This window comes from Aulonocara stuartgranti (genome assembly GCF_965226115.1).
Source record: "Aulonocara stuartgranti genome assembly, chromosome: 5".
NCBI lineage: Eukaryota > Metazoa > Chordata > Actinopteri > Cichliformes > Cichlidae > Aulonocara > Aulonocara stuartgranti.
The window spans coordinates 9,079,328-9,105,989 of NC_138943.1; the positions used below are offsets into that span (position 1 = coordinate 9,079,328).

The 26,662-nt window shown below is 43.3% G+C and overlaps 1 protein-coding gene across 1 annotated transcript in view; it reads right to left on the reverse strand.

The window, feature by feature from the left end:
- The window catches only part of LOC309707546 (plexin-A2-like), a 91,097-nt gene that overhangs the window by 17,408 nt on the left and 47,027 nt on the right, over positions 1 to 26,662 (reverse strand). Inside the window, exons 5-19 of the mRNA XM_082534922.1 lie at positions 26,513 to 26,613; positions 22,270 to 22,393; positions 21,239 to 21,392; positions 20,643 to 20,739; positions 17,608 to 17,722; positions 16,242 to 16,442; positions 15,466 to 15,562; positions 14,552 to 14,751; positions 12,900 to 13,051; positions 11,758 to 11,875; positions 11,084 to 11,220; positions 10,387 to 10,554; positions 2,932 to 3,025; positions 1,378 to 1,617; positions 142 to 285 (exon numbers count right to left, since the gene is read on the reverse strand). Of these exons, the coding sequence (XP_082391048.1) occupies positions 142 to 285; positions 1,378 to 1,617; positions 2,932 to 3,025; positions 10,387 to 10,554; positions 11,084 to 11,220; positions 11,758 to 11,875; positions 12,900 to 13,051; positions 14,552 to 14,751; positions 15,466 to 15,562; positions 16,242 to 16,442; positions 17,608 to 17,722; positions 20,643 to 20,739; positions 21,239 to 21,392; positions 22,270 to 22,393; positions 26,513 to 26,613 (2,142 nt within the window). The remainder of the gene's footprint in view (positions 1 to 141; positions 286 to 1,377; positions 1,618 to 2,931; positions 3,026 to 10,386; positions 10,555 to 11,083; positions 11,221 to 11,757; positions 11,876 to 12,899; positions 13,052 to 14,551; positions 14,752 to 15,465; positions 15,563 to 16,241; positions 16,443 to 17,607; positions 17,723 to 20,642; positions 20,740 to 21,238; positions 21,393 to 22,269; positions 22,394 to 26,512; positions 26,614 to 26,662) is intronic.

The following is a 26,662-nucleotide window of genomic DNA, read 5'->3' on the forward strand; positions in this document are numbered from 1 at the left end:
ACAACTAAGTGAAAGCCTGTCAATGACCCACAAATACAGACAAGCACTGACCTGCAGAGAGTGACCCACATTCATGCAGACAGGGAAACAGATGGACAGACAGACAGAGAATTGCCGGATAGGCACAGAGTTGAAACTGACCAGGACTTTGTGTTGCCCGGTGAGGTTTGGTGGCTCACAGAGTAACTGAGTGTCCGACACAGTAAGAGAACAAGGTGTATCCCCGATCAGCACCGTGTAGTTGAGCCTAGCTCCACCAGATGCAGATGGCACCAGGTTACGTCCCTGCAACATATAATATAAAATTTAAATATATCAAGCACATTTCACATTTTAAGACCAAACAGCTCAAACATTAAACCTGAACTCTGTACTGAGAATCTTAAAAAAAACAATATTTGTTTGATCTAAGAGATCCAATTAAAAACATGATTCTGTGCATGAACTATTTGACCAGACAAGCAACTGTTCACCAGAAAAATAGTATGCTTTAGCATCATTCAATGTTTATGCATCAGTGGAGTTAGTGTAAACAGCTATAAGGGCATTCACAGAGCACATCACCTGCCAGGGCCTAGGCGCTACTTTGCAAGTTTGCAAAGAACCAAAAGTTAATTGGTTTTTCTGGTCCCCATTCTGCACCTTTCCACCAAGTTTTATGAAATTCAGCTTGGGTAGTTTTTGCATATTCTTGCTGAGAGACAAAACAAACAGCACTGATCACATCCCTTTGCCTTGGCTTTTGTCTTGCGAAGAAGGCTTTCTGTCAGTTTCTGTACTGCACTGCGGACTGCCACAGAGTCTATTTTTTATTTTTTTTTGCAAGAAAGCTGCTAAATTATTTTAGCTAACAAAGGCAGATTACTTCAAGACACAAACCAATATGCCATGCTGTTCTCTCTTGGCAAACGTAGCTAAAGATTTAACTTCCTTGCAGTGGCACATGAAAGTAAAGGGAAGAAAAGTAAGGCAGAAAAAAATTATTTTAAAAAGTACAAAAGAAGTGTTGTCCGTTCTTTGACAGGAAGCATTTGAGTTCACAGGGAGAAGAACATCAGACAGAAAAAGTCAGCAGTTATGTCCACCGTGGTCTGAATTATTTATTAAAAAGGCATAAAAATTAATGGGGAAACAGAGGGGTTGATGTGTGTGGAAGAAATAAAATCTGATCAAATGGGATAAGATTTTTTTGATCACTGAATCAAGCAACAGACTATTTATAGCACTGAGCACAAGGATAGAATTACATTAGGTTATGTGTACTGAAGATAAAACAAATGCTGTTATGAAAGCCACTTAGTGTTTTTAAGGTTTTGCCTTACTCTGAAATGGGAACTGAAACTAGACTCATTTCTGGGAAGCTCTCCATCAACTTACTTTGAGTATGATGGGAGCTCCAGGTTTCTGCTCCAAAACACCCGAAAGGCTGAGGGGCTCCAGGTAAGGGTTGGGGTAGTAGACAAAGCTTGTGTTGTTATAGGTGAGCAGAGCTTGGACATTGTTGAAGACAAATCCAAACTCATCCACATGTTTCACTGTCTCATGGTCTGTGGTGTACTCCACCTTCAGAGATGGAGCGAAGCAGCTGATGGTGGTTGTGTTCAGAACTTTGCACACCTGGAGAAGAATCAGATCAGGTTTTTTAAGTTACACCACATTATCCACAACCTGACAATGTAGTGAGTGAAATATTACAGCAGCCAGACTGTACGTATTATGATATACAAGTTTTATATCTTCCAGTAATTATTCATTTAACCTCAAAGGAAAATTAAGTACAGCAATTAATGAAGCACCACTTGTAGTTTTTATATATGTAGGAACCATTTTTGCTAAATAGATCTGAACAGATGTCTCACTTCGTGCCCAAATGTTATACTACTAATAACTATCCTGTTATTTCGAACATCCAGATGTTAGACCCTTTAAAATCCTATTCAACTTGCATATTAACAGAATAATATCTACTAGAATCTGTTTCATATTAAGCCAATCACTCGATTACGAGAGTGAAATTCTGTGGGCTTTTTCGCCCCTATACTTCTTCAAAGTCTCCTTTAAAAATGAGCTGTCCCTTTAAATTTCACCAGCTTGACACCAGTTTCTAGTTAGCTTTAGTCAGATCTAGTTTTGCACAGAAAGCTATTTGAAGTAAATTAAATGCTTTTGTGATTCTTAACATTTTCAAGTAATTCCAGTTATGTTTTCGAGATATGTGTGATAAAGATGCTGCCCTCATTAAATTCACCAGTGACCCTTTTCTAGCAGCCGTTTCGGGTTAAAGTTCAACTTTAATCCCTTCAGATCTCAGCTTTGCCAGTAACACTGTCGAACATGCAGCTTTAATTGACTGGCTGAAAATTTGGGCTGGCATCGTTAACACATCATTTAATTGGCTCTGGACAAACTTCTCACATACAACATGTTCCACATAAAAACACCCTAATTTATCAAACACAAAAACTGAAGGTCCTTGTTTTCTCTTACATTCGTGCAAGCAAATAATGCCATCATTCTCTCTCTGGCATCTCTGCAATAGTTATCTTTTCTGCCAGGGTGCAGTCCTAAAGCAAATCCATGACTAGTAAGAAGTGGAAAACTTGCTCCCAAAGGACAATCAATCACTTTGAGCGACCTGCCTGAGCAGTTCAGGCGAGCAGAATTAGCTCCATAAATCACCTCCAAAAGTGAGTTGTTCATCCATATCATTTTTTAAATCTTCTTTTGGAATGATCCTTTATGTAAACCTGTTCTCACTTCTTTTTTCCTCCCCAAACCTCTTCCTCTTCAATCACATTATAAAAATGATTATACCACAGCACTGAATCTGTCTAAATACAATCATAACAAATCACAGATTTAGAGTAAATTTATTGACGTATGCTTTTTAAAAACTAAATATAACTATAAATCAGCAGTTTTTACACTCACATTGACAGATTCATGCCCAGCATATTTGACTCTGATGCGTGGTTCCTGAACTACATCCAGATTGGTGCCGGTCACGGTCAGAGTGGTGTGTCCACTGTTTAGAGGAAAGAAATACATATTTATTGTTCAAACAAGCACATACGTGCACAATGCTCTCAAAGCAACCTGCTGAAATGCTGCTGCTTTTTCATCATGATTTAAATTAGAATGATAACCACAGAGACATCTATGTTTTTAAACATTTCCCAGAAAACCTGCATTAATGCAGGCTTGTGGAGGAATAGCTGGGATGGTAGCTCAGGCTTTGTTATTGGACAGATCAAACGGAGAACCAGCTGGCTGCTATTTTATATTCATCCATAACTGCGAGACTGGCATAGCACGAATACAGGTGCTGCTTGTTTACATATCTGCGCTAGATGTGATTAAAATAAACAACACGCTCTAATCTCTGAATAACCTGAACTGCAGTGCGAGCTTAGAAAAATGTGGAAGTAGAAAGTCGGAAAAGTGAGACAAAGAGGTCAAAATACAGGAGAGGTGGAAAAATGCTTAAAAAAACTGGTCGGTCAAGTCAGCCTGACAGAGTGCCAATCCTTCTCTTCTCACACTTCAAAGGCTACCTAAGCTTGTAGTGCCTCATAGTGGGAATGCAGATTCATGATGAGGGCTCTTGATTGCAGCTCCACAAAGCTCCTCCTGTCACTAGGCTGAGGGCCAGGGTGTCTCTCTGAAGTCTAATCTGCAGGGACGTAGTGCCGAGTAATCCCACCCTAACTCTAATTAAGTGCCATCTTTTATTTAGCAGAGTCCAGGTAGTGCACCCTTCAACTGCGATACAAATGTTCACGTAGCAGGTTCATTATTGTAATATTAACTGCATATAACTCATTCATGTAGAATCGTGAATATTTGAGTCAAAGATGGTTTGTTTGGGGGTTTTTTTTGACTATGATTGTTTATATAGATAACAATGTTGTGGCTAGTGACTTGATAATATCTCTGCAACCCTGACAGTATTGCCAAACTCTCAGATTTCCTAAGAGACTTTCTATGAAGAGCTGTATTATTAATCCCATTGTACCGAAACTGGCTTCAATTCACGGAGGAGTTGTTTGTGAGATAATTCTCAATATATAGGAGTAAATGGAGCTTAACACCTAAATTACCTGCTTCTTGACAAAGAAAGCCAATGCCACATTACTTTGGTCAGAAATGATTAGTTTTAACAAATAATGTAGGGTGCCCTGTTTCTTTGGGTATTAAAAGGGTAGCTGTTCTCTAGCTGTCTAAATTGTCCTCTACGCCCTGGTTAGAGGACTAAAGGACCACTACTCCTCCATTGCCAAAAGAAATGGGAGGACTAGGGCCAAGTGATGGGCCAAGAGGGATTGGGCTTTAGTCAATGAACACTGAAGCTTATCTGTGCAGTGCAGTCCTGGAACAACATCTGTATTTCATAATATTGTGTTGTTGTCTTGGACTTCTTTATGTTGAGAAGTGTTTTTATTTTTTATCCTTTCAGGTTACGTGCATGAGGGGGCCAGAACATTTGAAATGGCTAACCAGCACAAAACTATTACTGTTACCACGGTCCATATAATTAAATTAACACCTCTGTGACAGCATCAATAAAAACTGAACATTATAGCCTTCGTAAAAAGGAAACTTTATGGGAATTGTACCCATTTTTTGAGAAAAGTGAATCACACATAGTACAAGTTTTTCTGTGCCACTGACTTTACACATAGATTCACAACTTGTGTGTGGGTGTTGATTTAATCTAAATGAAGTATTGGATATTTATGACAGAAAACAGTTAAACATGAAGTGCATGAAGTTGTCATGGTCCCTGTGCCCTGCTGGTCAATCCTCTATTGGGCAATATGTTTGTGGTTTGTTTGCTCTCTCGCCCTCTCTCTCTCACTCTCTCTCTCTCTCGCCACGGCGATGCTCACTGCGGGCTCCCGCTGCTGGCCCACACACCTGCTCATCACCACACCGGCCGCTGATCCCAGCTGATTACTGCACTACTTAGATGGCGAGTCTGCACTAGTCTTCGCTGGATCGTTGAACTATCAGCGTCAGTCAAACTTATGTATCTGCCAACCTGTATCTTGAAAGCCCTTTGTTATTATCCCGCTAACCCGACCTTTTGTGTTTAGATCGTTTTTGGAACCGGATTCTGAGAGGAGTGACTGAGGAGGAGCTTTTGTACAGAAAGTGTGGAGCACCTTTTCCCCTAACCCTGTTTCCCACGGACCCTGGCGACCCGGACCCGTTTCCCCTGCACATTGTATATAGCCACTTGGTGATTGTGTTCACTGTGAATAAACGCACTGTTCTTCGCTTAAAGGGAAACCCTGGCCTGCGCCTGAGTCTCTTTCGGAACCCGTAACAGAACGATCCAGCCATTATGGACTCAGCAGGACAGGACCCCGTGGGCCGGGCTCTGGCCGCCCAGGAAGCCGCGCTGGCCCGCCATGAACAAATGCTCGGGCAGCTACGGCAGGATGTCGCCGCATTGACCCTGGCAGTGGCGCAGTTAATACCGCTGGAGGGAAATGCGCAACCAGGGAATCCCCAGCCGCCCAGCCCGGCTCCCCAGGCGGCACCGCCCGCCGTAGCGTCAGGTAGCTCACCGCGGGTTGGTACGCCGTCTGACGGACCTTTACCCACACCGGAACCATTCTCGGGTGAGTCTGACAAATGCGCCGGATTTTTGGCTCAGGTGTCTCTGACGTTTCGCGAGCTGCAGCGTTTTCATGGCAACGATGGGGCGAAGATCACTTATTTCGTTCAACTTCTGAGGGGCCGTGCGCTAAAGTGGGCCCAGGTTGTGTTAAACTCTGATCCTGTCATCACCTACGCTGACTTTCTCTCCAAGTTTAAGAATGTGTTTAACCCAGGCACCGGGGCAGAGGCCGCTGCTCTCCGTCTCCTCAACTTCAAACAAGGTAGGAGAAGCATGTCTGATTACGCTATCGACTTCTGGATTCTGGCAGAAGAGGCTGGGTGGAATCAGGAGGCGCTACGGAGCACGTTGCTGAACAATGTCAGAGAAGAATTAAGGGACGAGCTAATCATGCGTGATCTCCCTGCCTCCTTTAATGAGCTAATGTCCCTGTGCATTAAGGTGGATGAGCGGTTACGGGCTCGCCGGTCGCAGCGGAACTACAACTTCCATGAGGCTGCGGGAATCTCTGGCACCGGCGCCATGGCGGATGCCGGCCCCTCCCGGACTCACGAGAGCGGGGACGGAGAGGAACCCATGCAGCTGGGCGGCTCCCATCTCACCGCGGCGGAGCGTCAGCGCCGGATTACCGCTGGTGAGTGCCTCTATTGTGGTCACAGGGGACATGTTGTGGCTACCTGCCCTTCGCGGGCAAAAGGGCGCGCCCGCCAGTGATGGTAGGAGTACTGGTGGGCGAGCTGAGCCAGGAAGAAGCTCCTCCCCGTTTAACACTACCGGCCACGCTTTCCATTCACTCTAAGAGCCGCTCCCTATCGGTGTTAATCGACTCTGGGGCGGAACAAAACTTTATTGACTGTCAGTTAGCCCGGCAACTTGGGTTACTATTAGAGCCCCTGCCTCATGCATTACGTGTTACGGCATTGTCAGGTCAACGCCTTCCGGACATCACTCTGGTGACGGAGCCTGTCGAGCTCACCCTCTCTGGCAATCATTCTGAAGAAATCTGTTTTTTGGTGTTTAAAGCAACTCGCACTCCACTAGTTCTCGGCCATCCTTGGCTACAACAGCACAACCCTCACATAGATTGGCTAAAGGGGCGTGTCACTGGGTGGGGGGAGGACTGCCACATGACCTGCCTTAAAGCAGCCTCGCCTCCAAGCGTTGAAACGCCCTCTTCTGGGGTATTGGAATCAGCTGATTTAACTAATGTGCCCTCTGTTTATCACGACCTAGCTGAGGTGTTTCAAAAGGCCCGCGCCCAGTCACTCCCTCCGCATAGACCCTATGACTGTGCTATCGAACTGCTCCCGGGAGCTCCTTTACCCACCAGTCGGCTATATAGCATCTCACTTCCAGAACGGGACGCTATGGACAAGTACATCACGGAATCCCTGGCTGCCGGCCTCATTCGGGCCTCCACCTCTCCAGTCGCGGCAGGCTTCTTCTTTGTCGAAAAGAAGGATAAAACCCTCCGGCCATGCATTGACTATCGCGGATTAAACAACATCACAGTAAAAAATAAATACCCTCTGCCGCTCCTCAGTTCTGCCTTCGAGCTCCTCCAGGGGGTTACTGTTTTCACCAAACTGGATTTGCGAAACGCATACCATCTGGTTCGCATCCGTGAGGGCGATGAGTGGAAGACCGCCTTCAACACCCACCTCGGCCACTTCGAGTACCTTGTCATGCCCTTTGGTCTCACTAACGCCCCTGCGGTGTTCCAAGCCCTGGTGAACGACGTGCTCAGAGACTTCATTAACCGTTTTGTTTTTGTCTATCTAGATGACATCCTGATCTTTTCCAGAAACCAATCCGAGCATGAGACCCATGTCAGACAGGTCCTGCAACGACTCCTCGAAAACCGATTGTTCGTCAAAGGAGAAAAGTGTGAGTTCCACGTCTCCACCGTTGCATTCCTGGGGTACATAATCGACCAAGGAAACCTCCGCCCGGACCCTGTGAAGGTAAAAGCCGTTGTTGAGTGGCCGGAACCTCCTAATAGGCACCAACTGCAACGTTTCCTTGGATTTGCCAACTTTTACCGGCGGTTCATTCGGGACTTCAGCCGAGTTGCCTTGCCGCTGACCCAGCTAACCTCTCCCAAGCTTCCTTTTCAGTTGAACAAAGAAGCTCAGGCAGCTTTCCAAGAACTGAAGAAACGATTCGCCTCAGCCCCCATCCTGATCCAACCCGACCTCACGCAGCCATTTGTGGTCGAGGTCGACGCGTCCGACTCAGGGGTTGGAGCGGTTCTGTCGCAACGGAAGGACGGTAAGCTCCACTCTTGTGCCTTCTTCTCCCGCCGTCTGTCCCCTGCAGAGAGAAACTATGACGTCGGGGATCGGGAACTGCTGGCGATAAAACTAGCCCTGGAGGAGTGGCGGCACTGGTTGGAGGGCACGGCTCAGCCTTTCCTCGTCTGGACAGACCACAAGAACCTGGCATACCTACAATCAGCTAAGAGGCTCAACGCTCGACAGGCCAGGTGGGCCCTGTTTTTCACCCGTTTCCACTTCTCCATCTCTTACAGACCCGGTTCCCGGAATGTCAAACCCGATGCCCTGTCCCGTCAGTTCTCAGTCTCGGAGGACACCACTGAGCCCGCTCCCGTTCTCCCCGCCACCTGTGTCGTGGGCGCCATCTCCTGGGGGATCGAAGCAGCCATTCGGGAGGCTCAGGTGTCGGAACCGGATCCGGGAGGTGGGCCAGCCCAACGGCTCTACGTCCCTCAATCAGTACGTTCTCAAGTACTTCAATGGGCCCACACTGCCCGCTTTACGTGCCACCCAGGGGTCCACCGCACTATCAACTTCCTCCAGCGCTACTTCTGGTGGCCCTCTCTGACTAAAGACGCTCGGGAGTACGTCTCCGCCTGCGCGACCTGTGCCCGGAATAAACCTTCTCATCAGCCGCCCGCTGGACAGCTCAATCCCCTGCCGACTCCGTCCAGGCCGTGGTCCCATATAGCTTTGGACTTTGTAACCGGACTGCCGCAATCAGCAGGCAACACTGTCATACTTACCATCGTAGACCGTTTTTCTAAAGCTGCCCACTTCATAGCTCTACCCAAGCTTCCCACGGCCATGGAGACCGCACAACTGCTTACCCGTCATGTGTTTCGTTTGCATGGGATCCCGGAAGACATTGTGTCTGACAGAGGCCCCCAGTTCACGTCTGGCGTCTGGAAGGAATTCTGCTCCTCATTAGGAGCAAAGGTCAGTCTGACCTCCGGTTACCATCCCCAAAGCAACGGTCAGTGTGAGCGCGCTAACCAGGAGCTCGAGGCAATGTTGCGGTGCACAGCGTCCTCCAACCAGTCCATCTGGAGTGATGAACTACCCTGGATTGAGTACGCCCATAACAGTCTGACTTCCTCCGCCACTGGTCTGTCTCCCTTCGAGGTCTCACTGGGTTTCCAGCCGCCTCTCTTCCCCTCTGTCGAGGGTGAGCATTCTGTGCCATCTGTCCAGGCCCATCTACGGAGGTGCCGACGAGCTTGGCGGGCCGCACGGACGGCGTTGCTGCGCACAAAGGACCGAACCAAACAGACCGCAGATCGCCGCCGCACACCAGCTCCAGCATACAGCGTGGGACAAAAGGTATGGCTGTCCACGCGCTTTGTTCCTCTCAGGACTGAGTCAAAGAAGCTCAACCCAAACTTCATTGGTCCCTTTGAGGTTTCGGCACTGATCAACCCCGTCTCTCTGAAACTCCGGCTGCCGCGCAACATGAGGATTCACAATGTGTTCCACGTCTCCCAAATCAAACCTGTCCAGAATAGCCCCCTGTGCCCTCCTTCCGGGCCCCCTCCGCCCGCCCGGCTTGTGGACGGCTTGCCCGCCTATTCTATCACGCGGATTATGGACTCTCGCCGCCGCGGGCGTGGCTTCCAGTACCTTGTGGACTGGGAGGGCTATGGCATTGAGGAGCGGTCCTGGGTTCCGCGGGCCGCTGTCCTGGACAAGCGTATGCTGCGGGCCTTCCATCTGTCTCATCCTGGTAAGCCTGGTGGGTCGCCGGGGGGCTCCCGTTGAGGGGGGGGTACTGTCATGGTCCCTGTGCCCTGCTGGTCAATCCTCTATTGGGCAATATGTTTGTGGTTTGTTTGCTCTCTCGCCCTCTCTCTCTCACTCTCTCTCTCTCTCGCCACGGCGATGCTCACTGCGGGCTCCCGCTGCTGGCCCACACACCTGCTCATCACCACACCGGCCGCTGATCCCAGCTGATTACTGCACTACTTAGATGGCGAGTCTGCACTAGTCTTCGCTGGATCGTTGAACTATCAGCGTCAGTCAAACTTATGTATCTGCCAACCTGTATCTTGAAAGCCCTTTGTTATTATCCCGCTAACCCGACCTTTTGTGTTTAGATCGTTTTTGGAACCGGATTCTGAGAGGAGTGACTGAGGAGGAGCTTTTGTACAGAAAGTGTGGAGCACCTTTTCCCCTAACCCTGTTTCCCACGGACCCTGGCGACCCGGACCCGTTTCCCCTGCACATTGTATATAGCCACTTGGTGATTGTGTTCACTGTGAATAAACGCACTGTTCTTCGCTTAAAGGGAAACCCTGGCCTGCGCCTGAGTCTCTTTCGGAACCCGTAACAGAAGTCCTCTTTCACACATGCATCATCTGCAACACATTTTGCAACATGAAAACTGTCACTTGCAAGATGAGATCATTTGCACTTTTTTAATTGTCACACGTTCCTATGATTAGGCTAGTAACAGCGTTTATTCAGTACTTAATTTTTTTATGTTACCTGGTAATGCTCCACAGGGGCTCAATGTGCTGTACTGTGGGGTCTTCTATGTACTCAAAGGTCAGACTTCCAGGAACCTTGGCGCGGTCAACACTCAAACTGACTTGCACTGGCCCCGCTCCAGTCACCGATGGAGCAGAGAAGCACACAATCTCTGACTTGGTCCTCCTGGTGAGATTACCAAAAGAGAGATTTATTCATGCCTTTGATTGTGACTGCCCACTCAGTGCTGCAGTGGCAGACTTCACGTCACTATGAGCCATGCGCATTACGGTGAGAGGAGAGGATTCATTATAGTCTGTCCCATCTCTTCCTCGTTACAGACACATTAGGGATGGAACACTGTAATTAGAGGGTGCTCAAATTAATGGCTTCCTTGCCTCACCCACCTGACTGCTACAATGTGAGGCATTTTGAACTTTAAATAGATATCTATAAATACACAGAGAACAAAACTTACTACAGTGAGTTTCATCATCTCCTCACTAATTATCAAAGACTTTTAATTTAACGCACAGACACATAATTGTATCAAAGGTGTGCTTTTTTAAAAGAGTGACCTCATACAGTTTTTAATTGATATTAGTGAAGGCTAAATCTTTAATATTGTGCAGAGGCAATCTAAATTTAGTGCTTGTGAGTCAGGAATCATTTTTAATGTGAGATTAAGATGATGTCAAGGGGTTATATTACTCACCTGTATAGCTCACATGTCTGATTACCAAAGTACACATTAACGGTACTGCCAGCTCCTAGATTCTCCCCGACTACAGTGACCTTGGTGCCCCCAGATTCAGGTCCTCGGCCTGGAGTCAGTGCCAACATTGCAGGGGTCTTTGGAAGAAAAAGAAAATCATTCATGTTTCATTTAGCATACGTGCCAACGCAGAATACAATATGTCTTATTAACTGTGTGATTCTGATAAACCCTGTTCTTCCAGCCTTGGCTCAGTAAGTCTCTGTAGAACTAAAAAGTTAAGAGCAAAATTGTTATAAAAGGTAGACCAAGGTCTAATAATTTATTGAGTATCAAGGCTATAATTATTTTAAAAACGAGTAATACTACACCACATGCTCAGAAACAGAGCCCTCTTTGGGATAAGGTGCAATAAACCAGAACATTGTTTTCATCAGCCACTAACAAAAATACCACAGTTGAAAAGTCATTCCTAATTATTTTTTAAACTGTCTTGTGCACAGTCTGTGCTGCACTTAAAATGCATTGAGAGTCTTATTCTCTTCCTTGCCAGTTGATGATTGCAGTTGCCTGAACCGATCGAACTGGTTAGCTTTTACCTACAATCATACAAACACTTCGCGTTTATTTTGGAAAAAGTGGACAAGTTACACGTGTTTCAGTGTCAGAGTTACCACAAAGGAGTAGAGCTGGGAAGACTGTGCTCGTAGCTCTGGTCTACATTCGCCAACACACAGCATAACTGGACCTGGAGTACTTCCTTCAGGAGCTGCAGCCATCTCACACACAATCCTTTCAAGACAAAAAAGTAAAAAAACAAAATATGTATGTGGGTGCACAAAAACACAGGCATCATGCATAATAGTAATAGCAGCATCCAGGCATACACACAGAAGAATCACTGCACTGCATCACATTTGTTATGAAGTGCACTGCCGGAAGATGGCCGGTGTGATTGAGGTAGACTTTCATGGAAGTTGTGGGTCAATACAGAAGCCCATCTTTCTTCTGAATGGGAAACCTATAACAGCAGTATAACTCAAATGATCAACTACACCCCTCCCCATCTCCAGCACGATTGCCACCCACCATTACCTCCGGTTACCATGACAACATAGTGGATTCTTCAATAAATCAGTATTGCCTGTCAGGTCAATAAGATAAAGTACGCCATGAATAAGTCATTATAGCAACTGACCCCACGCTGAAATTAATGGTAGTAACAGCTGTAATGCCATGTTTTAAAGCACTGTTTGTGCCAAATGAATGGCCCTGCCAAATGCACAGCTCTGCACAAGAAACTTGTCCTGCGATACAATAAGAGCACCCAATGAATCGTCCCTGCCCAGCCCTTCTATTCATACATCACGTGAGTTTTCCAATTTTCTGCTGGCATGTTTTTTTTCCCTTTTTTTTTTACCCCCCCCTTCTTTAGAAGGATATAAATAAAGTCCCTGCAGCCTGAGCCCAATTGCATTACATGGCTGTGAGAGAAACACTTGGCTAACAGATTGTCCCTCCAGTCAGCGACATGCAACGCATTTCAATTACAGCTGTGCCGACAGCCTTATAACGACAATGACACAAAGACCGTCTCTTCCTTTGGCTCTGACTGCACCAGAGCAATACAAAGAACCATGCACAATCCTACAACCTGATGAGGCATCACAGAGTATCCAGCTTATTCAGAATGTGCTAGTGTCTTTATGGGGAAAAAAATATGCAGAAAGAAGGAGATAGGGAGAGTGCACGCATTTATTTAATAGTACTATATCAGTACTATTTATTAGTACTGGAGGGGAGGAGTTTCTCTTACTGTTCTGCAGTGATGTATCCCTCCTCCTGTGGTGTGCACTGCACTCCTGCCACTTCCACATTACCAACCAGCTCAGAGAAGGATAGACCAAGGTTCAAGCCCTGGATTGTCACCAGGGTGCCCCCTTCCAAAGGTCCAGCAACTGGGTTGACCTACATAGAAGAGAGGAATTAAATAAATTAAATAAATATTATAAAGCTTTATTCTTGTACATATTTTTTGAATAATTCTTGTATATTTTTTTCCACATAAATAATGTGCACTTCCATACTGGAAAAAAAGATGCTATAAAGAGAGTTAAACTTGGCCAAACCCAAAAGAATTTCAATTATCATAAAATGCAAACACTTTAAGTTCTTACTAAAAATTTGGCTTTGAGCACTGCCTTAAAATATAGGCTTTTGACTATTTTGATCAAGAAATATTGTCCTATAATATGTGGAATAGTAGAATCACACTTTAAAAACTTAAAACTGGATCTGTGTAGCCTTTCTTTATTCTTGGGAAGCAAATATTAAGTAAATATACCATAAGTCTGTGTGTGAAATGCTCAGCTTTCATAGCAACTGGGTCTCTTCAGAAAACCTTGAAATCCACCATAATTCCAAGCAAACTTTAATGAATAATGCAGTGAATAACAAAGCCTTGAGAAAACCTATTCACAGCCCTTTCCAGTGTCAAGTTAACCATCCCAGCAGGAAACCTTTGGACCTACAGAACAGAACAGGAGCAATGCCGGAGCAACACTCCCTCCACTCCCAAGCACCGCTCAGTAGTTGATTCATTCGGCTGCAGCTCCTTCAAAAACCCCAATAATGTGACAGGAACATCAAAGGCTCCCGGCTCTTTGAAGTGGAAGAGCCTTGCATCTCTGTGCCTGACCCACTGCGCCTCATTCAAGAGAATGAACAGGAGTTTGTGACATAAAAGATCCATCATCACTTTCTAAACAGACTGAATACGTTTAGCTGTCAAGCACTTAGGGTATTCAGCTGGTGTGGAACAAAATGTAAGATAGGCTCAGGTAAACAAGCACTTGGAAGAAAAACTGGAAGTTGGCCACAGAGAAAATTAGAGTTATTTATTGATATGTACAGTATGAACTACTTGTATTTGTTAAAAAGATGTCTGGCATGTGGTTTTCGGATAGTATTATGTACAGATAAAAGATGTGATTTCGGAAAGTAACTTCTCAAAATCTTCGAACAGAGTTAGACTTTTTTTGTCGCTCTAAGGTCTATCAACCTGTTTCTCTATGTCTCGCTTGCTGTAATGGCAAATAGAAGCAAAATCAGGTATTTTATCCACTATAATAACCTGGTTCAACTCAGTTTCTCTGACAGACATGTTTTCAAACATGATAGTGATGGAGTTATTTTAATGCAATGAGTTGTTTTCTCTCTTTCCTTTGAATTTTAAAAAGAAATTAAATAGAACATTTACTTATAAATTGCTGGATCTTAGCACACAACTACTACAAATTTGTACCCAGGTCCCAGAAACCACTTCTAAACTAACGTCCTTCTTAGCTAACCACTTAATTAACTACTTAGCTGTGTTTGCATTATTTGAATTCACCATATGCTTAAACTTGATGGCTCAATAGGATGACTCAGCAACAGACAACCCAAGTGCACTAATGAGCCACAGACCTCCGTAATGCGTGGGTTGGTGCATTTGACATTCCTGGCAGAAAGATCCAGCCAGCGGCTAGCGTAAGGGGAAATGGGAGGACAGTGCTGCTTCATGGTGCACCGGCCCTCACCGCTACACCAGCCACACTGGAACTTCCTCTCTGCCCGCAGACACATGCCACAGCTGTCCCGTAGGGCACTGCATTTGTAGAGATGCACTGTAGGATAACAGAGACAACAGTGTAACAATACTGTAATATATGAAAACCTATAAAATATACTGTACACGCACCAAAATTTAGACCAGCAGGGAGTGCAATTTGGTAAACTAAAAAATTTTATGAAATAACAAAAGAGAACACAAACTCAAACAGTTGGTTTTCACTGTCATCGCCACAAATAACTGCAAAGTCATCATGTGTATTCAATAAAAATAATTTAATAAGGCATGTTTATGCACATGGCCTATTTCAAGGATTAAGAAAAAGATCATGAGTAATCCAATAAACCCGTCTTTGAACTTTGCCTTTTACATCCTTTCCAGTAAGTAACCTTTATTTATACCCATGTAAATGAACTTCCTTAAATAACAGCAAGGCCTGTTAAAATTCATGGCATGCATATATTTTGGTCAATGGGGATGTATTTAATGTACCACCCACCATGACAGCTGACAAGCACCTTTCCGTGCAGGATGATGGACAAGAAACCAAAAGCGGCAGTAAGAGCCAAGCTGAGCAAATATGAAAAATCATCCTTCACCCCTTCAGGTGTACAAGTGATTGGGTGCTCTTTGATAACACTCCCTGCTATTGTGAACTTTCTCTCAAGGCCCTTCAGGAGCCTTCAAGTGCTTTCTATGACCCATCTATACCCTGTAGATTGAGTGTTTTACACTTCTCTGGTATGGCAGTGATAGATGACAGAGGCACCTTTAATCTTCTCTGGATTGTCAATGATGAAATTGCCGTTCCATACAATGGAGAGGTCCACTGCCAGGTCACTGATCTTCACACCCTCGTACATGTACTGAAAAGCAGAAACCAAAAGTAAGAGAGTGTTCAGAATAGGGGGGAGAGGGGAATTCAAAGGGAGACAGGGCACAGAGTATAAAAAAGATGGAGAGAGACAGAGTAGGGAAAATGAGGGGATGAAAGGGCAGCAGCGAGACAATGCTTTTAACCATCTGTCATTTCTGCCATGGTTGTCTGCTCCTCTACTCTTTGACATGTAGGGACGCAAACCCAGGCTGGGGTGGCCGATCATCCACATCTGAAGAAAAATGTCCTTTTCATACATTGTCACAGAGTGCCAAGGTGTGCTTTTCCATTGAAATTTAGCCTGTGATTTGTATTGTGTAAAAAATTGGGCAAGAAATATCCTGTGCTCCTCCATAACTTATGCCATTCAAACTGAGATACGGTTTTGAGATACAGTCGTATAATTGTGGTGTATTTCGTTTTTAACCATGCAACAATTTTCCCTTCTCTCCTTCGTTACTTCCCTGTTACTCCCCTTCTTTCTCTTACATGCTTTTCACAATTCCTTATCACTTTCCCTTTCCTCTACTTTTGCCTCGGTGTGCTTGACACTTCAGGCAGTATTCACTGATGCTGATATACCCTATGTACCTTGCCTACACAGCATCCAAGCCGTCTGCCTCATTTGACAGCTGTGAGACTCCCGCTGGGAGTGTTTGAGGTCATACCGAGCTGTTCTGGCACTGCACACTGGTGCTGTTGAAGCGGAGCGCCGTGACACGGTGGCTGACACCCTGCACATTCACCACACACTCATAGCCCCGCTGGCCCGACTGTGGCTGAGGAAGGTTCCGGGCCCTCAGGGTAATGGGTCGAACCTCACCAGCCGGAATGAGAATTTCTCCAGAGTTAAGAAGCTGAGGACATGCCTGTGAAAGGAACATACGAAGAACTGCAATTTTACTTTTTACAGTAAATACGTATCAACTGCCTCAATATTAAACAGGTAGCATTTATGATATTTTCAAAGTTAGCTTCCTTATGACAGATTGAGCTGTGTATCTAAAACACACACATTATAGTTTCTGTACACTAGTCTATGTTGGTTTGCATGCACATCTGTTTGTTTTGTTGAATGTAGCCTAATATGACATAATCCATATGAATCTGTAATATGACTCAGGGATTAGTGGGGCAAAGAAATCACTAATCCAAATAGACTTTGCATTCACATGGTGCATCATTTTTCTACAGTAAAGTTGATTGATATGTAGGAACTCACTACCTCTTCAGCTATATCAGCTAGACTCTATTCCAGAGTTCAAATCTCACCTGTTTACGTTCACATATCAAGTACAACCCTGTTTTCTACTCTATTAAGCATTTAATTATCTATATTATTACTAGGAATTGTATGGACAGGTGGCTCTTTGCTGAAATATTTTCACAACATATTGACAAACTGCCATTAAACTGCTGCATGATTAGTAAGGATAATACAGTCTTTGGTAAACCTCTGAGTTTTCTTCTAATATCACTAGTAGTACACAGTTTCCTCTAATCAGCTAAAATATATAACATCCTCCAGGATGGATTGGCAAAAATATTTGTATACATATTTATACTAAAGTTCCTGAAAGACCAATTATCATGACATTTGACAAAAAAATGATTCAAAGTATTCATTATGAAAAAAAGTATTCACAATTTTTTTAATTCTGTCATCTACAGCTTTTATATGCTTTTAATGTGAATAGCACTTTGGTTTATGACTAAACACTTGGAAAACTAATGAAATTCTCTTTAGTTGCTAATGTGCTTAGTGCTGACCGTTAATATGCAAAAAAACTAAGTGGAAGATGATATTTGCTAAAATGAGCATGTTAGGGTGCTGATCGAACCATCCTTCTCCCCGTATGGCTTTGCAAGGCCACTGGTGTGGCTGTAAGGTTTTTATCCTAATGATTCTTTGCAGAGAATGTGTTTTTGTTTACTTGGATTTCTACCTTTAAGGCAAAAGTGTCATATATCATCAGAAAAATTGTGCTCCTGAAAGCAAGACTTCAATCTGCTCTAGTATTTCTATGAAAGTACCTCCGAGGCGTTGACTCTGCCCTCCTGGAAAGAACAGCTGCTTGGGTCGTGCGTGCACAGGTTGCGGTATTTACACCAGTGACAGCGAAAAGTGCTGTTTACACAGGACAGACACCTGCAGGACAAAATGAACACATTATGACAGACTGTTCACTAAGTGTGCCATGCAACACTACCGCATTTACACACATTGTAAACCCTGCCCATCATCTGCATGTTCCCTTTCTCAGACTTCGTAAAGGACTGCAGACGGGAGACTAATGAAGGATTGTGCTGAATTTATCTTGACACTCTCTTTTATGAAGATGTCCTCAGGCAGCATGAATGTGTTTTGGTTTTTTTTGTTTGTGCGTAACAAAGCATTACCTTCAGCTTGAAATATTGGTAGGAGAGAAACCGTTCACATGTCACTGTTAGTTAAAGCATAAACAGTCATTCTAGGAATATAAAAAATGATGTACACTAGTATCAAGGACACAGTGTCCTTAATACATCTAAATTTGACTACTACAGCTTTTCATTTTATTATGTTGTTTGCAGTTAACAGTATGCCAATCTTCTCAGGATTGTGTACAAAATCAGAATGGAAATAACCGAATGTTTCATGGGTAGAATTGTGCAACAGCTCGGGCTTGGATTCAGTCACCTACAACAAGCGGTCAGTTGTGGATTAAGGTTGTGGAATCTATCCAACGAGATTTAATCACATTTTGGTCAACAAACATGGAAGCAGTGCTAATACAGCAGAGATGAACGATACACAGCTGTTCATAAACCAATAAAGCAATTGTGAAGATTCTGATTAGGGTCTATCCTCTTTTCCTGTTGGGGAGGTTGTTGACTTTCCTGCCTCTAATTAAGTTCTACCAGAGTGTAGGAAGAGGATCCATGCATTATCACAGTCTGTTAATCCTAAATTGTCCTGCTGAATGAGATGCAGCCATGAGAAAACTATAAAAACACTAGTAGAGCTCCAACACTGCAGCTCATAGTGAGTTACAAATGCCAATAAATGTAGAGCAGCTTCATTAAAATTTGATATTAATTAGCTGCCCAGGGCCAGTATGGACATAAAAATGTGTACTTGTGGGTGCATGTGTTAGAATGAAATTCGGGGGGTTGCGCATTAATAGAGCTGGACTGGCAGGGTGCTGCAAACACTGGATAATTAATTATGGAGGGTGATGTGGTGGTGAGGTGATGGTGGTAGCGGAGGTAGAGGGGGAGAAAGAGGTGCTGGGTTAGGAGTGTGTTTGGTCTGAAATATTAATCACAGGAGTATACAGGGTCACCCTGCAGCTAATGGAGGCCGTACTGGGGTGGGGCGGATGTGATGAGCTTCCAACTGTTTTCTTCTAATGGCTTAATATGGTTATATTGCAGCGTTTATGTCACAGTCAAAGAGCATTGTGAATAAGTGGCATGTGGGCTAATTTTCTGGGTTTACTATAAATACTCCATCAGTCAAATGTTTCCTCCCAAAGTGGATACAGAGGCTAGCTTTTGTCACTCATGGCTGGGTGTAATTCAACGTTCAGTTAAGTGAAGCCTATGTTTAAGCACATCAATTAAAACTTAAAAAAAAAAGCATGTGTTGGCTCATGATGTGTGACTCACTTGAAGTAGATTTTAAAAAAAGCACACGTTGTAGGTTTAAGTTCTTTAAAGTAAATAATTAAATTTTCCTTATTTGGAGTTTTGTTAATGTTGCTGTGAAAACTTATAAAGTGTTTGCTAACTTCTTTTAAAGCTGACAAATGCTGCTAATTGGCTTTCATCCTAATAAGATCCACATTTGTAGCAGTGCTTGCAATTGTTATTCACAAAGAAAGACTCTTGTCATTTGCATAATGGCTCAAAGTCAAAACTGCGTCCCTGCCCAGTTAGTAGGCTTATATTGGATGACATTTAAATAATGTACTTTTAAATTATTTTACTTACCCTCAAGCATCAGAGCAAGGCTAAAAATATAAAATATCTTATGTCTAATATTGGAGGCAAACACAATTCTCTGGCAAGGCCCCTTGGGATGAAGTCAAAAGGGGGTGTGTGAATCTAGTACTTATCTTTTTAAGCAGCCGTCAGGGACTGTTGGTCTAGAGTGAAGCCATTTCTAGGTGTTAATATGTATAAGGGCTGCAACAAACAATTGTAGTTTATTACCGTTTAATCTAACAATTATTCTCTCTATTAATTGTTTAGTTTGTTGTGCCTTTGTCTCTTATTTTGTACCGCAGACAGTTCAAAACTCAGAAGTACTTTGATATGAAACAGAGGAAAGCAGGAAATTCACACTGAGAAAGCTGAACCCTCAGAATGATTGAAGTTTTTTTGCTTAAAAAAGGAATAGAAAATAAACAATGATTAACTGTAAAAATATTTTCTGATCAGCTGGTGTTAAAACAGTAATTCAAAGACCAAGAAAACAACCATATAAAAGGCTGATCCAAACACTGCTGATTCTGTCAAAGAGCAGAACGACGATCTGTCCTCCTGTCATGTTTTGCAGTCTTTAATCCTTATAAACTCTGGGTCTTTTGTCCAAAGACAGGGGGTCATAAATGACAAATTTACTATGATCTTACTGGTAAATCTTTTGCAGTTAGTACATGATGTATATCATGAATGCTTCAGCTTTAATAGTTTTTTGCTGTATTGGATACCAGTTCGTAGACCTAAAACATTTTCTAGGATGAGTGGAACAGTATTGAATTCAGTATTGAATTCACAGGAGTGTGCGGCAGACAATGATAGTTAACTGATACTTAAAGCTTCAACCAGTAAGCCCACAAACTGCTAGTTAAACCAGAGTCGAAACAAACAGGCCATGGCAAATGCATCATGTTGATTTAAATTAAACCTGACAGATAAATTGATCTCAAAGGTTATCTAACAGGCTGATCTTAAGTAGGGTTGGGAGCATCAGTACATCATTGCTCTAAATTAAATCGTGCTCTTCCATCTATTGAACAAATCAAAGATGTGGGGTGGATGGTGGATGGTGGGTTGGGGGGTGCAGGGGCAGCTGAACTCACATTTTATGTGTGCTGCAGTTGTAGAATTTCACCTCCGTGCTGGCGACCATTTGACCCGTTTCCTTTGAATTCAGACGAAGCTCTACCCCAGCCCAGTCTTAAAGAGAGGGACGCAGACGCAGCGTGGTGAGCGAAGGGAAAGCGAGAGGGAGTGGAAAAACATGTAAGAGAGTTGATGAGAGAGAGACAAAAAGGATGGGTGAAAGAATGAAAACAATGAGTGAAAAGAGAAGGTCAAAGTGAGGCAAAAAAAAAAAAAAGTTAATGCTTTTATCACATTCCTGTAAAGAGCCACCTGGTGTCTGCATTCCTGGAAGGGCATATTGCTGTTGTCATGAGAAAACCTTCTGTCACAAACTTCAATTGAAGGATTACTTTAAATGCTCAGAGGAAATTCTACAGCTCCTTGGTACTCACCACATCTTTGGCTAAACAAAAACTGCAAGGGAGCCAATCTTTAAAGCAGACTCTTTTTGTTAGAGTCTAGAATATTGATACATTAATCCTTACATCTTATGTTAGCATCATTAAATATTGGTTATAGGTTTATATTTTTATTGATTTTTTTTACAATATACACTGATATCTGAGCTCACCTTGTCCCTCTGGTATTTGGGGAACATCTTTTCCGGCTGGGGAAAGACACATAACCCTGTTCCCCTTCACATGACCCTCCAATTCAGCCTGCTGGCCAAATGAACAAGTAATACCAGCAGAAAGGTCTGGAACATTGTTCACCTCAAGTAGAAGCTAAAAGAAAGCAGACAGGAAAGATTTAAGACACTGCTACACTTACAGTGGTGGGGAACAGTCTGACAGTGCGATGTCAGCACTATATAACAGATTCAGCTATATATTTTATCACATCTAGTTTGAGAATAAGCCAATTTTGGAAATACGCACAAACACACACACATTGTTCTTTCTTTCTTGCCTACAGTTAGATGAAAAGACAGATTCTTCTGTTGTACTAGTGTAGTAAATGCCCAGATAGATGGTTAGTTTATAACTTAACACTAAGACTGCATATAGGAGGAAAGAAGCTGGACTTATTCAAGATTTGTTTCAGTGAGATTTATGTATAGCATTTTTATTGACTGGGCGTTTTCCAGTTTTAATGCTAAGGTAACCAGCTTCTGGCTCCAGCTGCACATTTACCCACGAGTGATGTTGATCATCTCCTATATTACTCAAGAATAAAACAAACAAGCACATTGCCTCAAATGTCCCACGAGTCCTTTTAAGATGATGTTTTTTTTACCTCCTAATGTCTTCTGTGCTCTTGGCTACTGGAGAAAGAGCAGCTAAATAGAGCTTTCAGAAAATGTAATCAACCTTTTGGCTGATGCATCAGAGGAGCAGACAGAGTACGCTACAATAACAACTCTCCCCCATTCACATTTGTCTCCAATCTCATAATACATGTTTTTAAACCAAAGTAAATATAGTGGATGCCCTACAGGGACCTTCTGTCTCAATTCACATCTCACAAAACTAATCTTCTCTCCCGGGCTTATTCTTACTGTACATGTGGATGAACAAGGATACTCCTGCTGATTGCTCATAAACACTGGCATTGTGAGTGGAGTGGCATTGCAGTGATTGGCGGAATGATAAGCAGACTCACAGGGACACTATGTGCTGATACAGCGATGCTGTCTGGGTGAGCAATAACCTTCACACAGCGGTCAATGTCTGTCGCAAAGTGGAAGGCTTCGTCTGCCCGTTGACACCGATCTCTTCTCGAACACCTGTGGAGAAACAGAAAGTTCCAGGTAAAAATGTATTAAATAATGTCGAGCTTAGTGTTGAATCTCACTGAGTTTTATATGTTATTGTTGGTCAATCAGCACTTCACTCCTAAAAGACCAGGCTGCTGCGGCTCAGAAGGTAGAGTTAATTATATACCAATCAGAGGGTCAGTGATTTGTATCACAGCTCCTCCGATCTGCAAGATACTGATCCCCAATTGGTGCCTGAAGCATCCATCAGACCATGAGTGTGTTTGACAGATAAAAAGTGCTTAAAGTGAATAGATTTGGGTTGTAGTGCCAAAGTACTTTAACTGCTCAGTGAAGGCAGAAAAGAGATATATACAGTTTTTGGGAAAAAAAATTTTTTTTTAAATTTTGCCTCTAAACACAATCTCTATCACTTAAAAATCCTCACAACTCACCACTGTTTCACATTCCTCATCCATGTCCTGACCCACCCTCGAATGGTTTTCTGCTACTTCTGACTTCCTCAAGCACTACCACAGTTCCTCTCTTGGCACCCTATTATATTCTTTCTCTAGAGCCACAAAAGCACAGTGCAACCCGTTCTGGCCCTCTCATAGTTGTCCATCAACACTCTCAATCCAAACATTCTATCTTTAATGCTCTTTCTCTGACATTCTGCCATACTGCTGCTACTGGTTATTAACTCTCTTCTTGGCCTAGCTTCAAAAACTCTTTCCCATATCATCATGGTAAGGCTCATCATCTTTATTCCTCTGTTGTCAGTATAGCTCTGCACATCATCTTTTTTTCTTGAAAAACAGTACCTGTACACTTCTTCTTCATTCCTCAGCCATCCTCTCACTCTCTATGATAGTGTTAAACAAGCTGGTCAAAACGTCCACTGCCCTCCCTCCTAGAAATCTCTGTATATTCACAGGTATGTCATCTGGACTGCTTGGACTGCAACTGCCTTTGCTCTCATCGTCCTCTTCAAAGCTGCTCTCACTTCGTCCTTACCTCTGCACTTCCTTCCTAACTTTCTTCCAACTGTCTCCCTCTTGCTGTCATTTTCTACATTCATTCATCTTCTACATCTTCATATTCATCTTCATCTTCGACATTGTCTACATTCAAAGTACTGGTTCCAACATCTCTAAACACTCTCTCTACTTGTTACATTTCCCTTTTTGTCCTTGATCACCCTAACCTGCTGCACATCCTTTCCAGCTCAGTCTCTCTACCAAGTCAATCAATACAAGTCTTTTTTCCTTCCTTAATATCTATCCTCACATACGACTTTTCCTTTGCCACCTCTCTCTTTGCCATATGCCTAGCCTCTCAGTACTCCTATCTACTTTCTTCAACTTTTCTGACTGTCCCACATTTTCTTTGCTAACCACTCTCTTTCTTTTCTGCACTTTCTCATTCTACCACCGAGTCTGTTGAACCCACCAAACACCTTCTTGACCTCAGCACTACACTTTCCTGGTCATCTGACAAATCTTCCTTACCCACCAGAGCCTGTCTCAACTCCTTCCTGGACTCAACTTTCTTCCTTCTTCAGCTTCCAGCATTTAATCCAGTTTACCCATGTGAAGCTTCCTCCACTCTTTAATGTCACCTTATGTTCCTCCCTCTTATTGTTGTACGTGTTCACCACAACTATTTCCATCATCTTTCCTACTGCATTTCTCTCCTCTCTTAACACCATAGCTACCCAACACCTCTTCATCACCTTTGTTCCCTTCAACTACATGTTCATTGAGGTCTGCACCAATCACCAATCTCTCCTCCTGGGGACACTCTCTACCACTTCATTTAACTTACTCCAGAATTTCTCTTCAAACTGACATCCAACCTGTGGGGCATAGGCACTGAGAACATTCAACATTCGATTTCCAGCTTCAAATTCATGATCCTGTCTGACACTTTCTTCACTTCCACAACACTATTTATTCAAGATTACCTCATTAGCCCCATTTCTCCTATGATAAAAAAAAGCTTGAATCCACTCCCAATGCTCCTGGCCTTGCTTCCCTTCCACCTGGTCTTCTGCACACAATATATCTACCTTTCTCCTCTTTGTCGTATCACCCAGCTCTCTCCAATTCCCATTCATAGAACCAGTGCTGCTACTTTGGCTAAATCAGAGTTTAGATAAAACCTTTAGCCATCCATATCTGCTTTTTCAGACATATTATATAATATATAGCAGATATAGACTGAGTTGATATGAATTAAGTGTTATATAGCATTTAAAAGTATTTCCAATTGTGTCCAATTACTTTTTATTTCCTATAAATGACTTTAAGATGCTGGTTGTCTCTATAACATTTCACTTTGCTTTTTTTTGCGCAGAGGAAATTACTGAGCAATAGAAGAATAGCTTTAACTCCCAGACTCCAACAGGCAATTAAAAGTAAAAGTGAAAGGGCTGGCAGCATACTGTGACCTTAGAATAATCCCGTAAGAGAGAAGTGCAAAGTAAAAAGATATTTTAAGTAATGGCAAGAAGTGGAAAGGACCTTTAAATCTTTTTTTTTTTTTTTTTTTGGCCAGCTTTAGAAATGTAGGATTTGATGTAGAGATTATATTGACACTACCATCTTGACACTACCATAGAAGCATCATAGCAGTTTTCTCTCAGAGAGAATCTATCTGACTGTACGGTTTCTATGCTGTACTTAAACACAAACACTGTTTAAAAAGAATTAATAAAGCGTATCTGTGCTGTAAAGTTGAACTAAGAAAGCAAATCCAGAGAGCATTTTGACTGTACACCATCATCTCTTTCTTTTTAACATGTAACACATGCAGCAAGGGGAGAAGGTACTTAATCCACTCTCAGAGGCTGTTGAGGGGGTGGCACCTCCTGAAAGAGCTCAAAGAGCACCGAGGCCTCTGCTGTAATTACAACACGATATAAAGGTGCATTGGAAACGTGGTGACAGCTGTTGCTGGCTCGGCTCCTTGAGGCGGACCGCAGCCACAGCAGTGTAGACGGTCACCTTCTAACCGCTCATCAGATGAAGTGCTCCTGAAAAAAAACGTCTTTCATCTCTGACCGTCTTTCATTGCCTTTTATTTTTCCCTCTTTTATCCACCGTGTTTTGTCTGATGGAACCATTTGTTCGTGTTTCCTTCAGGCTCTTTGCATGCTCAGAAACACCCCCCCACACACACTCTGTTAGATAGGTTCTTTGGTTCACCCTGCCAGGGGTAGGAAACTGAGATCCTGAAAGCAGTGTATGTGCCACACTGAGAGAGTCATTCAGGCAGCTGAAAAAGACCCCAATCTGGATTTAATAGACAGAAAAACAAAGTAGTCTCATTCTGCAGTGTGAGAGATCATGATTCACTTTGGGTTACTTGAGGGAACAGCAGCCTATCTACTCACTGTTAAGTGTAAGGCATTAATTTAAATAAACAGTTTAATGGGACTTTCAGACAAAGTCAGTACTCAGGGAGAAAAAAAACAACTGTTTAATGAAGTAATTTAGATTTTAAAAAGCACTTTTTTTCCTTCTTCCCACCCAGTTTGATAAAGCAGAGAGCTGCAATTTAAATAATGCTGATCACCATCAAGATATTGCTGGCTGAAATGACGACGTCATATGATGACAGCAGTAAATCCCTGGCTGAGGTCAGATTCAACACGACGGCTGGTTCAGAAACACAGGGTTTTAATCTTCTGAATCCCCTTTGCTCCATATCGAGGTATTATGCAAGCTAACCTGGGGTCAGATAATTAAGATGGAGGAGATAAGCCTGCTCCGTCAGGTCCAAAATGTTCCCCGGGTATGTAGAAGTGCAGCTGGTACACCTGCTGTGGCTGTAAGGCTAATCCCTCCCTCCTCCATTAAACACCCCTTTTCCTCTTGTGCGACAGACAATAAAATCTGGTGGGCATGCAGTTTCTGCTGTCCCAAATAGCGCTATTTAGGAGGGATCACACTGTCCAGTAACCACTTCCTGGCTTTATATTCATCCTGCCAGCTGTTGATAATGGCAAACTCCATGGAGTACAATAACTGTGTTATATTAAACTCAACAAATCATGTGACTACATACAGTAATTTTGTGCTTTTAAATCCCTGGGCTATGATGAGAGTATGGGATTGTGAGAGAAGATAAAGTGAGTGGACTTACATGTTATACAGGACGCACCAGCCACAGTGGGGGTCACCAGAGCTCAGACACTCAGCACATGTACTGTACTGCTCACAGGCCTCCACAGGAACTTGAGCCACCTAAACAAGAGGAACAGTTTAACAGCTCAAGAAAATTAAAAAACAATGC